At 36.9% G+C, this 16,201-nt stretch overlaps 1 protein-coding gene across 1 annotated transcript in view; it reads right to left on the bottom strand.

The window, feature by feature from the left end:
- Window positions 1–2: 2 nt before the first annotated feature.
- The window catches only part of MDM2 (MDM2 oncogene, E3 ubiquitin protein ligase), a gene marked incomplete at its 3' end in the record, with an annotated part of 40,721 nt that continues 24,522 nt past the window's right edge, over window positions 3–16,201 (bottom strand). Inside the window, exons 5-10 of the mRNA XM_006886105.1 lie at window positions 14,069–14,136; window positions 13,835–13,931; window positions 8,077–8,237; window positions 3,121–3,276; window positions 2,566–2,643; window positions 3–215 (exon numbers count right to left, since the gene is read on the bottom strand). Of these exons, the coding sequence (XP_006886167.1) occupies window positions 3–215; window positions 2,566–2,643; window positions 3,121–3,276; window positions 8,077–8,237; window positions 13,835–13,931; window positions 14,069–14,136 (773 nt within the window). The remainder of the gene's footprint in view (window positions 216–2,565; window positions 2,644–3,120; window positions 3,277–8,076; window positions 8,238–13,834; window positions 13,932–14,068; window positions 14,137–16,201) is intronic.

Raw genomic sequence — 16,201 nt, 5'->3', positions numbered from 1 at the left:
TCTTTGGAGTCAGTCACTGTAGTCTTTTTACAATCAGGAACATCAAAACCTTCTTCTTCCTGTGCTGTGCTTTCTAGTTTGTTGCTCTCAAGCATTTCCTCTTTGTCTTTCCTTTTATCTTCATTAAACCAATTCTCACGAAGTGCCCAACATCTATTACAATGTGGTGGGAGAGGGGGATTCATTTCACTGCATGAAGTACATTTCCAATAGTCCTAAAATTAAATAAGAGAGTCAATTTCTGAAAGCCCTTAATAATTATCATAGCACTGCTAACACTTTGGTATAAATGAGGTAAAATATATCGTTCAGCACAATTTTTAGCATTTTTACTTTATATTTCAACTTCCAAGAGTCTCCTTCAAGTAAGAATTTTTGAGAGAGAGAAAGTGAGAGAGAAACAGTGTGTGTGTGTGTGTATTTCCTCTCAATCACACCATATTGGAGAACTCTCAAACTAAAAATGTATTTACTGTAACAGTAATCACAACTGTAAAGTTATCCGTGCCGGGACATGATTAAATACAGTTGCTTGTTTAGCTGCAGCAAGGGCAATGTGATCTTATATTCTATAAAAGACCTGTCCCTACTCTCTTGAGAATTCTAGAACAAAGAGAAACTTGCCTCTTCTAGGAAAACCAAAGCCTTCCAATTTTCTATAGTCTCATCCTCTATTCATTGCTATCAACTCAGAATTTATACTGGGTTTCCAAGGCTATGTACAGTAAAATTGTAAGGGAGGAGACTACCCATCTTTCCCACCACAGAGTCACTGGTGGATTCAAATTACTAAAGGAGTGAGGCTTTTGGGTTAGCAGCTCAAATCCCTACAGATATAGGCCACAGATCACTCTTCTTGGGCTGCTGTTAAGGTGCCATCAAGTCTAATATAACTAAGAGCAACCCTATGAATAACAGACCTGAACCCTGTCCTATGCTGTGCCAGCCTCAATCTGACACACAAGAAGCCACTGATGCAGTCAATCTGTCAATGCATCTCACTGGCGGTCTTCTTTCTTTTTCCCACCTTTCCAAGCATGACGTCCTAGGATAGGGTCTCCTACATGTCCAAAGTGCCCAAATGCACTTTTTCCAAGACTGATTTGTTGTTCTTTTGGCAGTCCATGAGATATTCAGAGCTCCTCACCAACACCACAGCTCAAAGGCATTGATTCTTCTGTCATCCTTATTCACTGTCCAGTTCTCAGATTCACAGCCAATGACTGAAAAGATGTGGACTGCTTAAATTGTGTTCCACAGCCAGGGTTCAACTGTGCTCTAAAATTGGGTTCAAATGAGCTCCCTAACTGCAACCATAGAGCAAATGCTAAAACATTATTTTCATAGCAATCTTTGCCAGCTAAAGCCTGTTATCGCTGTCAGAGACCTTTCTAAAATACTGACCAGTGATGCTAATATGAAGACTAAGGTGTACCTCACCAGGTCATGGTCTTTTCAATCATTCTGCTATGCCTGAGAGCTGAACAATGAATAAGAATTACAGAAGAATAGATGCCTTTGAATTGTGGAGTTAGAGAACAATACTGAGTATCACATGGACTGTCAAAAGATCAAACATATAGGTCTTAGAAAAAGTACACCCAGAGTGCTTCTTGGAAGCAAGGAAGGAGAAGCTTCATCTCACACCATCTGGACATGCTGCTAGGAAAGGCAATTCCTTGGAAATCATGCTCAAAAAGGTGAAGGGTCAGCCAAAAAAGAGGAAGACCCTCCATAAGAATTGACAGTGACTGCAGCTATGGGCTTGAATGTGTCAGAAATGATAAGGATGATAGAGCATAAGACAGGTTTGTTGTTCACAGGGTTGCTCTGTACTTGACTTGATAGCACCTAACAATACATATTGGTCTATCCTCTGCACTGTTGTAACTACTCCATGCTTCTTCCTTATTCCAACTTCCTTATCCCAAAGCTTTCCACCACAAAATCTGGGTAACAAAATGCCCCCTTATCACTATCTCCCTCCATTAACTAAAGTATTGTTCTTGCCTTAATGCTGAACACACAAAATTTGCCATAAGCTGTCTTTCCTGACAAAAAAGGGCAGTAGCAGCAAGGGCATGGACTCCATTCTGGTTTCAAACTTGTCAAAAAAAGGTTTCTATTAGTTAATAAAAGCAAAGTTTTATGATTTAAAGAGCCAACAACTGAGGAACCCAGTGAAGTAATCTAAGTCCTAATTTTTTTCAGTGGCAATTCCTATCACATTAACTAATACAAGTAAATATTAAAAATATTTATTCAATAAAACCTCCAAAATATTAGTAATAGCTAAAGTTGTGGCATGGGTACACTGTATATACAATGTACTATGTTGTGCTTACTTCAAAATTCTCTACGTGACACATAACTGAAGTTTTTCATAAAAAAAGGTCTTAAAAGTTCAAATTCCAGGACATGAACGTAAAATACAGGAATAGATTCTAACACAATAAATAAGGAACAGTGTCTCAATTTTAACATTTTAATTTTATAAAAACTAATTGATTCCTGGTTGTACACCAGACATCATTTTTATTTCAAAAAATACACACACATACTTACAGCTAAAGAAATTTCAGGGTCATCTTCAAATGAATCTGTATCACTCTCTTCTGCTTGATACACAGTAACTCGATAAACCTGGAAGAAAAAATTCATTAGCGTCATCACCAATTCTTTTTAAACCAGAAACTTGGCTTAGTAGTAAATTCTATTTCTACATAAGAGAAATTCTGAGCCTAGAGTCAAAATGGATTTGATTTTACACAGAAGTGTAAAAACAGATAAATGAAAAGGAAATCCTTACATATCATGATAAAAAGATAATAGAATATAAGCACTTTTCTTTTATAAATTACAGAGATGCTGAAGATAGCCACCTCCGTGAACAATTCTAGGGCACTATTTAACTGTGCACAAGTATCATTCCATAAAAAGCAAATTCAATTTAAAAGGGAACAACTAGTTAAGTATTTTTTAAAATAGTCCATTATGAACAAATTATAAAGAAAACGAAAGATTCAAACAAAATTTGAATATGCTAACGTTCATTTTATCAAAGTTAATGAACTTAGAAATATTTTTTCATTTCAAATATAATTAAATTAAAAGATCTACCTCATCATCTTCATCCGAGAGTTCCTGTCCTTCTTCACTAAGGTTATAATCTTCTGAATCAATAGATTCAACTTCAAATTCTACACTGAATTGATCTGAAACTGATTCCTGCTCTAACCAATTAGTAGAATGTTCACCTTCACCAGCATCAAGATCCTATAAAGAAAAGTAATAAGTAACTAAAATTAGAGCACTCTTGTGGCGTAGTCCATCAGTTACACTCTTAACTCAGAGACTGCACCTCTCTCATGGTTCAAGAAAAATGGGCAATCTCTTCCTTGATTTTTTTGAAACCTGTCAGAGAGTCAGTTCCAACTCGACAGCAATGAACTGGGAACTGCTCAACTTCTGTAACAGGTTTCTGACTCTGTTTAATTCTTAAATACAACTTGCACTACATTAAAAGGGAGCTCCAGTGACCTAGTGGTAAGGAACTGCATTGTTTACCTACGGGCATATGGTGCAAATTCACGAGCTGCTCTGTGGGGAAAAAGCTGGACAATCTACTCCTGTGCAATTTACTGCCTTTGAAAACCTGTTGCAGAGTCAGCTATGGATCAGTTTGCTTCCACAATACACAGTAACTATACTAAAATTTTGGCTTATTACTTTATTAGTATCATTTCTCTATTCAAACGCCATTACATAAAGGAAAAAGGCCAAAGTCTCTTGATACTCAAGATACTATCAAAAAACAAACCCAGTGCCATCGTTTCAACTCCTAACAACCCTCCTCCATTAAGTTTCTAAGGATTTAACTCTTTATGGGAGGAGATTGCCCATCTTCTCCCATGGAGCAGCTGGTGGATTCAAACTGCTGACCTTTCAGTTAACAGTCTGTTATGCTGTGCATTAGAACAATTGAGCTCCTAAGATACATACAGCATGACAATATTAATATCTTCATGTTATCTCCAATTATGTAAACATCTCTACTCAATATGGTTGAATTCTTTTTCTAAATCAATCTTGGAATTTTAATCTGTGCACTTTCCCTCTTTAACTGTAGTAAACAAAGTTTCTAGATGCTAATTTTGGCAAAACTTCCATCAATACCTTTACTGGTAGAGCTCTACCTCTTAACTTTACTACTTCTATAACTGAGCTTTATATTTTCTCACACATATACTTTATAAAGTACAACTTTGCATTCATGTTTACCTGAACTATAAATACTGCTGGCACTAAAATTGTGTCCTAAAATCTTTATTTCATTCACACAGATTGGTAGAATGCTAGCTGTTAGCATTAACTATTGAGATAAATTTTTTTACAATGAACTCTGAGAATCATTCTGTGTATCTTATCAAACACTTGAATTAACTTAAAAAGCTTTCACTGTACTACTTTCAGAGTAAGGAAGCAAAGAAGAAAAAAAAAATAAGTCTCAGAAAGTATCCTGTAGGGCTGCAGAGTTAGCCAAAAAAGTTGTGTTGTTTTTTTTAAAGCCATTATATTAAGCTCTCTCTGGTCTCCTTTTACCTTAACTGCAGACACATGGGCTTGCAAATTATCAACAGCTGTGGGACTAGGATAAGGAAGACTCGTTCCCACACTGAGTGGCAAAAGTTGTAGCAGGAAGACTTTAGGACTGATAAGACTTGAGGGAGACCCCGGTGATGGTGGTGTAGAGACTGGCACTGCTGTGGAGAAACCGTGCTAAGGTATGACCAGAGGCTTCTTGCATTTGTGCTGGCCTCAGTTAAAAGTTTTGTTGTTCTTGCTGGATGCCTGAAGGAGAACCCGACTTGTAACTGCTCTGAGTCAAAACTTGCTGGATAACTGAGAAAACCAGAGGCCTCTTATTTGTGTTGCTGAACTGAAACCAGAGCCTGGACTAATTGAGGAATTGTGCCTTTGGACTCTTGGACTAAACTTTGAATTTGCACTGGGTGATATTCTTTGCTTCCCCTACTCTTCTACTTCCCTAATTAACCCCTTCTCAGTACCACAGCTGTGAGTCAACAATGACTAAATGAACCTCTTGCTGCTGCTGTGGCTCTAGAGCACCACAGGGCTGGGCAATGGGCTCTTTAGCTGCTTTCTACTCTGGCGCAGTGAGGGTCTATTCTCACTTCCTCTGACCCTTTCAGAAAGATGCTCCAGAACCTGTGCCCTGTAGGTCCTATTTTCTGCTCGTTTCTACACAAGGCCAAAGTTCAGCAAACTGAATGGGTATGCAATTTTTTGCAAATAAATTTTATATTAAAACAGACACATGTTGATTCAAATTATCTACAGTTTATGGCTACTTTCTTATAACTGTATAATGACAGAAAGACACTATAGAGTACTACCATGAAACACAGTAATAGTAAGAGTTGTTTTTTAAAGTCTTAACTGATATTCAAAAATCAATGACCTAGAAACTTAATGTACTTTTAAAATATGTTGGCCATGCTTGATTTGGAAAGATACCTATAGTCTATATTCAGAAATACTTGGTTTTCATATGAATTCCATTTGTAACAATTACTCATGGTGGGTCCTCAGATCTAAGTCATAAAAACTCCCAAGGCTTAAGCTTTCCACTGCACAAAATTGAGGTGAAGCTGCTCAAATCATGAAGATACCATGATGTACAATGCTTAACACAGAACCTAGAATGAGGCTCTACTTTCAGAATTTGAATAAAAAACCAGAGAGAATATACTTCCTTTAACTAAAACATCAAAAAGGATCTTCTCCCTACACAATCAGTGGTCATAATGTTCTCTTAAAGGGAGGGGGAGGAGATTAATCAAGCCAAAAGCTTTTACAACCAAGAACTTAGTCTAAACATAACAGACTTTCAATAGAAAGAAAAAAAGAGAAACACTTTCTAGAGTGTTTTGATCGCGCTTTATACCACATATAAAACCAAAACAAAGCCTCTAAATATTTAGCTAAAATTTCAATACAATGTTTACAAAGATTACAAGCTAAATGGGGAACAGCTGTTTTAAAAAATGAATGGATCAAATTACCAAACATAAAAAACTGGAGTCCATTCTTAGGCACATATACTCATAAGCTCTATGTTTTGCTGATGGTATAATCTATTCTGAAGTAGTATACTTTATACTCACATGATAGCCAGCTTCTGGTCAAGTTCAGGCAGATGAAACAATGTGCTAATAGTACTAACTAGAAAAGTGTTAAGTTTTTGCTAATGGACAAATATCGTCTAGTTACTCAATTAAGCTTTTCCCATCTAAAAGATTTTGCACATGAAATTGCACTCAGAGAAATATTCTTGCCTCTTTAGATAGATCCTTTTTATTCTTCAATCATTTATCAATTTACAATTTTCCACAACCTGTCTGAAATCTGTCATTCTTCCATCTGTACCTTTACTCTCTAACCCCACCATTACCCTAAATAATCTGAATGAGTATTGAGGGTACCATGGACTGCGAAGAAAACAAACAGGTTCATCCTGGAGAGGATTAAACTGGGCTGCTCCTTGGAGGCAAGTATTCTGAGGCTTCGTCTGACATACTTGGGATATAAGGAGGGACCGGTCCTTGGGGAGGGACATCATGCTTGGGAGGGTGGAGGGAGAGCGCAGGAGGGGAAGGCCCTCTATGAGGTGGACTGATTCAGTGACTGGGGTAATCAGGGTGGGTGTGTCAGAGAGTGCGATTGGCACAGGATAGGGCAGGTTTTAAAAGGGCTGTTGTACACAGGGTCACTATGAGTCGCAAGCAACTCAATGGCACATAACAACGACAATTATATGCTTTAATTATTTAATTGTTCATTGTCTTTATTGTCATGAGGGCAAAAAACACATCTCCCTGATTATCAATGTATCTCAAATGTCAATTATGAAATCAGGTATAGAAAAGGAACCTAAATTATTTACTGAAAAGCTTGCAGTCAAGCTGAGCAGGAGCTCACCTTGCCATCTAGTGGCCGACATACGTAACAGCTCTGCTACATGCTAACTCTAGAGACTTTAAGTGTATCCATTCAAACATAGACAACACACCAAAGAACAGGGCCACTATCACATTTGGTTCGGTCTCCTATATTAAAAGTAAGGAGTATACAGAATTAGACATTGTCTAATTAAAAAGAAATACTTACATTTTAACAATAATATAAAGAGAAATGTTTAATAAGAAATAAAACATTCAACCTGTCAGTAACTCTAATCAGCAAAATCTTATTCCTGGATCATGGTTCGTCATTCTGCATTAGTAATCAGAAAGTATTATACTTCCTCATCATCCAAGCAATAAAAAATACACTTGTATTTCATGATTTTAATAAACCAAAAAATGGTTTATTAACTTTATTCATGCCTAGTTCAATGTATGCAAATATTAAACTCAGACTGTGCTGACTTGTTAATGGTGCAATTAAAAATTTCTTAACTCTAAAAGTTTAAGATATATTTACCTTGGAATCCCAAAATGTCCAATTAAATCAATTTTGGGTCTCTTAATTTTTAAAATGTGTAACTTTCAGATTTTGACAATTCATACACAAAGGGTCAGTGAAAGAGACAAGACCCTCGACGAGATGGATTGATAGAGTGACTATGGCAATGGGGTCAAGGCTGTCAAGAGATAAGGATAGCACAGGGTAGACAAGGTTCAGTTGTGTTGTTCACAGGATAACTGAGTTATACTGGACTCCATGGCACTTAATAACACTCCAATTTATTTTAAATTACCATTAGTAGTGCAGTGACCTAGAAAGATTCTCCAAAATATATGGTGACATTAATAACAATATTGGTTTTACCAGCATACTTCATTGCAATTCAACAAACTTCTACCATTCTCTCCAAACCTGGAGAGAGGAGGGCTCCTACAGAGCAGCTTTATTTAAAAGACGATTTTATCACTTTGCTTAGTAGCAAAATCACATCATACATGTGTGTTTTATCTGTATATTTATTAGGATTACCAGAGGAGGATTTTTTCTAAAAAGAGAGGCTTCTTCTACTGAAAACGAAATGATTACCGGATTTGATGGCGTTTCTGTTGACTCACTGCTGCTGCTTCTTTCACAACATATCTCCCTTATGACACACAGTGCGACACTTTCATCGAAGGAAAGGGAAACATTGTCAGATCTGTGCCGTTTTCTTTGTACTTCACTGGACAGTTCATTTGAATTTAGTTCTGGAGGTTTAAGGGGGAAAGTTAATTAATTTGTTGAGCTATAATCTGTCATGGATTTCATCCTCTATTTTTATTTGGGTCCACAGTCAACAACCACAGAAGTAATATTCTATCCAACAATGAATTGCACTGGACATATCTACGGCCAAAGGTCTCTTTAAAGTGCAAAAGCAAGGATGTCACTTTAAGACTAAGCTGCGGGGGAGGTCTGGGAAGGGAGAAAAGTCTAACAATGAATGAATGCAATTCCAAAATCTGCAAATTTTCGTTAATAAAAAAAAAAAAAGACTAAGCTGCATTTGATAAAAGCCACAGTCACACACATGTAAAAGTTGGGCCAATGAAGAAGGAACAGAAGCAATGATGCTTTTGAATTCTGGTGTGTAAAGTACCACGATCACCAAAAAAATAAATCTGTTGTGGAAGAAGTGTAGTCAGAATGTTCTTTAGAAGCAAAGACGGTAAAACTTCAACTCACATACTTTGGACAAAGGTGAAAAAAAGGGGCAGGATTCTGGCGTAGGACCTCAGACTTAAAAATGGAGAGCTAGTGAAAAGGAAGGAGACCCTCCGTGATAAAGACTTAACAAGGAATTTAAATACAATAGAGATCATGAGGGTTGTAAAAGAAAGAGTTTCATTGTGTTACACAAAGTGTCACTATAAGTCAGAGTTAAATTGAAGGCACAGACGCTACAATTTATGTAGGAATTAGAGCTGTTTTCATAGCTAGATGTACTGAAATTTAAGTTTAATAAAACAATAGAAAATACTGAGTTGGTACTAACATCCCTAAAGTTAACATTTTTTCTTGTTATCTGTCCAGTTGAGAGTACTGTAATAAGCATTTAAAACCCTCCAGACTATGGTCCTTCCTTAATCCAAATAACACACTGCCCAATAAGGTGCACCAAAACCTCAAGCTTTACTCACTCCTTAAAACAACCAACTATCCAGATCAAAAGGGCAGCACTTGCCCAGGAATAAAACTTAGAAAGTAGGAAAGGTTAGGATAGAAGGATGAATGGGAACAATAAACACAAGGAGGAAGTAAGAGCTGCACTGTGGGGATTGCAACCGGTTATCACAAAACACAATGTGTACAAACTGTCAAAAAGAAAATCAGCCTGCTCTCTAAACTGTTGTTCAATCACAAAATTTTAAACTGTACAAGTGAGCAAGAGGGAAGTCATTTTAATCTTTTGGAAACTTATTTTTATAACTCACAATAATGATATCTATCTAGAGTGTTTCCTTTTTCTCTCAAGACCAAACTTCAGAATAAAATTTTTGTGAAAAGAACAGTTGTATTTCTTTAAATAGTATTCTTATGCACATCCAAAAACTCCTCCAAAAGGGTAAAAAGGGAAGCCACTGATTGGGGAAAAAAATCTGTCAGACAAGGGACTTCTATCTAGAATTACACCACAACAAGGTAAAGGTAAATAACCCAATTAAAAAATGAGTACAGGATATGAACAAACACTTCACCAAAGAAGACATTCAGATGGCCAACAAGCACATGAAGAAATGTTCAAAATCCCTAGCTCTAAGAGAGATGCAAATCAAAACAACTATGAGATATCATCTCACTCCAATAAGAAGAGCAAAATTCAACAAAGCAGCAAACAACAAATGCTGGTGAGGTTGTGGAGAAACTGGAACCCTTATTCACTAGTGGTGGGAGTGTAAAATGGTGCAACCACTAGGAAGACTGTATGGCGCTTTCTCAAAAAGTTGCAAATAGAAATACCATTTGTCCCAGCAATTCCACTACTGGGAATATACCCTAAAGAAAGCATAACCGCCACCCACGCAGATAAATGCAGATCCATGTTTATTGTGGCTTTGTTCGCAACAGCAAAGAGCAGGAAACAACCCAAGTGTCCATCAACAAACAAATGGATAGAGAAACTCTGGTATAGTCATACAATGGAATACTATGCAGCATTGAAAAACAAGGAACTCATGAAATATTATGCAAAATGGATGACCCTGGAGGACATTATGTTGAGTGAAATATCTCAGTCACAAAAGGACAAATATTGCTTAGGGCCACCACTGTAAAATGGGACTGACATCGGGGTTGAGAAAAGACAGAGGAGGAGGAGGAATGATCTACTCTGCATAGAAACAGATGAGGAAGAGAACTGTTTTAACATGTTGTTGCAAATGATGGCAAAATGTGTTTCTAAACATGGTCATCAATTTAAAAGTGTGCAGTAACGTGCTAAAAGGGATATGTAATTGGGTATTACTGTCACAGGAATCCAGAATGAAGCCTGCACAGTGGAGTGGACTTGGGGGAAGGGACTGCATAACAACCAAAGTTTTACTTTTCAAGGAGAAGAGTGAATTGGTGGGGGGAGGGGGGGAGCAGGGAGAAAAGTGCAACAATGAATGACTGGAAACCCTAAGTCTCTGTAAACTTTCATTAAAATTAATTAAAAAAATGGTATTCTTCAGAACTGTTACTTTCAAAAGTAATAAAAACCAATGAAATTTATTAATTTTACTTTAGTTATATGACTTTGAAAGTTAGAATGCTAATCCCTATCACTAAATTTTACACATAAAAGCTGTTTAACTGGAGAGTATTCTGATAACATATTCTGAGAAATATATACACATATATAAGTATATATTCTAATACATAATTATAGTAACTAAGAAGTAAGAAGGCTAACAGATCAGGGATTAGAAATGTTATCCCCCCCCCCAAAAAAAAAAAGAAATGTTATCCATTGGCACCCTTATTCACTGTTGGTGGGAGTGTAAAATGGTGCAACCACTAGGGAAGGTGGTGTGGCGCTTTCTCAAAAAGTAGCAAATAGAGATACCATTTGACCTAGCAATTCCACCACTGGGGATATACCCCAAAGAGACCATAACTGACATCCAAACAGATATATGCACACCCATGTTTAATGTGGCTTTGTTCACAGTAGCAAAGAGTTGGAAATAACCTAAGTGCCCATCAACAAACGAATGGATAGAGAAGCTGTGATAGATTCACACAATGGAATACTGTGTAGCACTGAAAAACAAGGAACTCATGCAGTATTATTCAAAATGGGTGACCTGGAAGACATTATGCTGAGTAAAATAGTCACAAAAGGACAAATACTGCATGGTGCCACTATTGTCAAACAGGACTGACATCAGGGAGGGGGAGGGAGACTGAGAAAGATGAGTTCAATAATGTATACTACACTGCAACAGATGAGGGAGAAAACTGTTTAAAAGGGATATGTTATTAGGCGTTTTTGTCATGACAGGAGTCCAGAGCGAAGGCTGCATAGTGGAGTGGACCTGGGGGGAGGGATTGTAAAACAATGAAGGAATTTTTCTTTTACTTTTCAAAGAGAAGAGTGTACTAGGGGGAGGCGTGGGCATTGAGAAAAGTACAACAATGAATGAATAGAAATCCAAAGTTCCTGTAAATTTTCATTAAAATTAATAATAATAAAATTTTTTAAAAAAATGTTATCCAATGTAATCCCAAGCCCCAGACATAAAAAGCAATTCCATGTGAATGTAAGTATAAAGTGAGATAAAAAAAAGAGTTATCATTCAATATCTATAAGAAAATATTCTTCCAAGGCAGTATAGAAAAGTGAAATATGACAAAACACCACAAAGCCTTCAAAGCACTACCAAGATTACATTACGTCAACTGTTACATGGCAAAATATATATCATAAATAGACAATGTCAGACTAGAAGAAACTCTTCACAATATTTTTAAGAGAAAATAGTGAATGCCAATATTATTCAAGATTCTCCAATAAATCGAGAAGATAAATCTCATCTTTAAAATAAGGTCAAATTACTAAAAAAAATACAAAGATTCGCAAGCTACTAATAAACAAGGAAATGCAATCAGAAATGAGACAGCATTTTTCACTTACCAGGATAATTAAAATGAGATTTGTAAACTTTTACTCAAATGAAATAGATTTTTAAAAAAATATACATACACACACACACACACACATATTTTAAAAAATGGGATTATTTCCACCAGATGCTCTGCCGGGAAAAGGAGGGACAATCTCCTCCTGTACCAGTCAGATCTGATTTGACTGTACACTCACACACACACACACACAAAAAATGGGATTACTGTCTAGTATTTGTGAGATCTTTAGAGAATGGAGGGGTCAACATTTGGAGGAAAATTTCCCTCTACCCAAGGGAAATACCTGCAAATTATTTAAGGATTTAGGTGCAAGGATGATTACAGCAGTTTTTAATACACCAAGAAAGGTCATGAAAGTTAATTCACATGCCTGAAAACTAATAAGAGATTTGCTCACTCCATTTTTCTTTTGACCCAGTCATTTCTTTTTTCCCTATGAATTCCCAAAACATTCTACATCTTCCAACACTGTTTTTATGTTCTTCTGTGCAACTAGTTTATAAATTCTGGTCTAAATTCACAGGCATTCCATGGAAGAGATGATCTCAGTTGAATGATATTAACGAGAATCAAGGTTATCTTGATTCTCCCATCACCAGAATCATTTATCCCACTCTGCCTAATCTAAAAGACTATCCTGGACTTGTCTAGTCTACTTAAATAATGTACTTTTCTCATACCTAAGGCATAATATTTTAGCTATGACTTATCACATATTCTGAATCACCTAACAGTCTATTACTTTTCTTGTTTTTTGCTCTGTTTTGGTTTTTTATTTACTATTTTGTGATCTCACTATACAGGAGGAGATTGTCCCTCCTTCTCCAGCAGAGCATCTGAGGGATTCAAAACATGAACCTCTGGGATTGCAGTGAAGCTTCTTTCTTGCCTCTAGCCACCAGAGCTTGCTTATTACTTTTCTTTGTAAAAATGTTTTCAACCTTTTTACCATTTCTTCCTTCCTAAGATGTTATTTAATTCAAATTCATTGGTATATTACTGCACAGAGATTTATCAGTTTACTTAAAGAAACTACTGAATTTTTTTAACTGCTAAAAGTATGTATATTAGTGGCAGAAGCTAGGGGCAAGGAATGCAGTTCAAGTCCACCAGCTGCTCCATGGAGAAGAATGGGACAATTCTGTCCCATGCAATTAACTGCCTCTGTAAACCTGCTGGAGGGTCAACTGTGGGTCAGTTCCAACTCGATGGTACAAAACAAGGTATCTAATAAGATGGATCAACACAATGACTGCAACAAGTGGTTTGAGCCTGTAAGAGATTATGATAGCATAGGATAGGGCAAGGTTCAGATCTATGTGTGGTTCATAAAATCACTGAGTCATATTTGACTTGATGGCACTGAACAACAAGGTATCCAAGAACCAAAAATTAACGGTGAAGTAGAGTTCACCCTGCCTATTAATATAAAGAAATGAGAGAAAGCTTATAAATTCTAATTGTGCACACTGAACTGTGGCACTTATAGACAATCAGAAAAATATGTTCTAAAAGAACAATTTTAAACCAAATAAAATCACATAAATATAAAATATCAGAAATTTGTTCATTTAAACTGAAAAAGGGCAATTCCATTTAACCTAAGAGTGCTAACAACTTCATTAGAGAAACATCACCAGAAGGCTGTCTGTGCCAATGTGATATTCATACATACCTGTCTCACTTCTTGCTCTCCTCCTAGATGAGGTAGTTGGTCTAGAAATCAAATTGGAAGATGATGGTTTCTCTTCCTGTAACTCTTGCACAGAGTCCTAAGCATTCAAGAAGAAAAAAAAAGACCGTAGAAGAACTAAACCTATACCACTAGGAAGCTAAAAATTCTTGATTTAAGTAAACCTTTCCAACTTTCAAGAAACAAAATACTAGAATGTGAAAATTGAAAGATTACCTTTTGATCACTCCTGTCTTCAAGATGACACCTATTTTCACTCACAGACGTGCCAGAATCCAATGGTTCTGAAGAAAAGCAAAGCACAGAATCACAAACTAGAAAGAATTACTTAATAGACACCATATCAGGTCAAACCTTTTACATAACTTAACCTTCCAACACACACTAAGTATGTGTCCCCTATATGAGCAATTCACACGGTTCAAATCCACCAGCTGCTCTGTGGGACAAAGATAGGCAATCTCCTCCCACGTGATTTAAGACCTCTGAAAACCTACTGTAGGATCAGCTATAGGTTGATCCTGACTCAATGTCACAGAATAATAACTATCTCTTAGTCAACTAGAGTAGCATAGTCCATAGGGAGTTGTGCTGCTAAACCAAAGGTGGCATCTTTCTGGTAGCCACCAGAAGCTCTATGGGAGAAAGATGGGCAATTTTTCTCAAATAATAAATTATTTCTTAAATAATAAGGTGATTTCTTCTACAAACAGAACAAAGGTTCTCAAATGCAACATTATCCACTGAAAGCAACTTCATTTTAAATGGGCAGTCACACATGAGCATGACTATACTGAAGTGTGTATTACTATAAGGCACTTCTGTTTTGTTTAGTATTATGGTTAAGGCATTACTCTCATTTTTCTTAAGTTGTACCTATAAGTATGTTACACTACATAGAAATTTCATTTAGTATATATAATAAAGATCGATGGAGCTCTGGTGGCCTCGAGGCAAGAAGCAGCATGCAGTTCAAGGCCACCAGCTGCTCCAGGGGAGGATAGGCAGTCTCCTCCTGTGCAATTAGCTGCCTCTGAAAACCCGCTGGAGTCAGCTATGGGTCATTTCTGACTCTATGGTACACAACAGCAACAACATAATAAAGATGTTACAAAATAAATGACATTAAAAGGAATTATTAGGGTGTGACAAGATTGAAAATAAACTGACATTAATTCTACTAACCTGAAACATAATATAAACTGAGTAATAAAAATCTGTTCTCTTGCTCTACTTTTGTACTGACAACATGCTGTGAGACCTGATTTCACCCATCTTTCCAAGGGGTCCTTCCCCCTTCCCTCTTTTTTCCTTTTTCACTTTTACTCTTTTCCATGGCCTTTCACTAGCTATGCCTTAATAAACCACTTTCACTTGTTTTGCTAAAAAAAACCCTGTAACGGCAAAATAACAATCTAAAATAATAAGGATCCCTGGTATATTACATGTTGGACTGCTAACTAAAAGGTCAGTTGTGAAAAATGTATCAGCTACTCCACAGAAGAAAAGATAAGGCACTCTCTTTCCATTAAGATTTACAGCCTTAGAAACACAATTAAGAGTTGACATGAATCAGAATGTACACAATGGTAATTGGTTTGCTTTTTCTTGGTTTAATCTTACATTATTAACCTGTTAACTTCTGAGCAAACTACCAAAGTTTATTTAAAAAAAAAAAAAAGAATTTGATACATAAATGAGAAAACTCAGTGTACTACTACAGACACTATAGTTGTATATTTCATTTGCCACCATTTCTTTTTTTTTTTTTTTTTTTCACAATGAAGACCACGCCATTTATTTACAAGGGTCAGTGTGGGAGCTGGGAGAGACAGGGAGGGAAAGCCAAACAGACCCTTTTCTCTTGACTGCTTGGGACCTGGACCTAAATTCTGTTCCTCTTGCCTCTATTTTCGCTGCCATAAATCCTCCAAGCAGCTGGGCCAAGTGCAGAGGGAGGCAGCAGTGTGAGCCTACTCTGTCCCAGTGGAGCAACCATCCAATTTCAGATGAAAGGTACCACCACCACCCCTTCCTCAAATGGAATTTTCTGGTCTGGAGGAAAACCATGAAGAATTGAAAGAGCAGAGGCTAGGGAGCCAAAGACCACGGCCTCTGGGGTGGAAAGACCCCTCTCTGTTCCCTAAAGCATTACCAGAATGAATAGTAGTAAGAGTGCTGGTCACAGGGCAGACAGCTTCAAAGGGGGTACCCACACCACTTTCAGATCACAGCAGTAGCCTAGCTCTCGTGGCTATATCCATCCCTGGCCATTCTACTCACTCTCTAAGCAAAGAGCACGTAGAACCAGAAATCAGCAAAGAAATCCACTTTCCACCTTAATTCTCA

This window comes from Elephantulus edwardii, unplaced genomic scaffold, assembly GCF_000299155.1.
Source record: "Elephantulus edwardii isolate Elephantulus edwardi_28Jun2011 unplaced genomic scaffold, EleEdw1.0 scaffold00047, whole genome shotgun sequence".
Lineage (NCBI taxonomy): Eukaryota > Metazoa > Chordata > Mammalia > Macroscelidea > Macroscelididae > Elephantulus > Elephantulus edwardii.
This window is presented reverse-complemented; position numbering and strand designations above follow the sequence as displayed.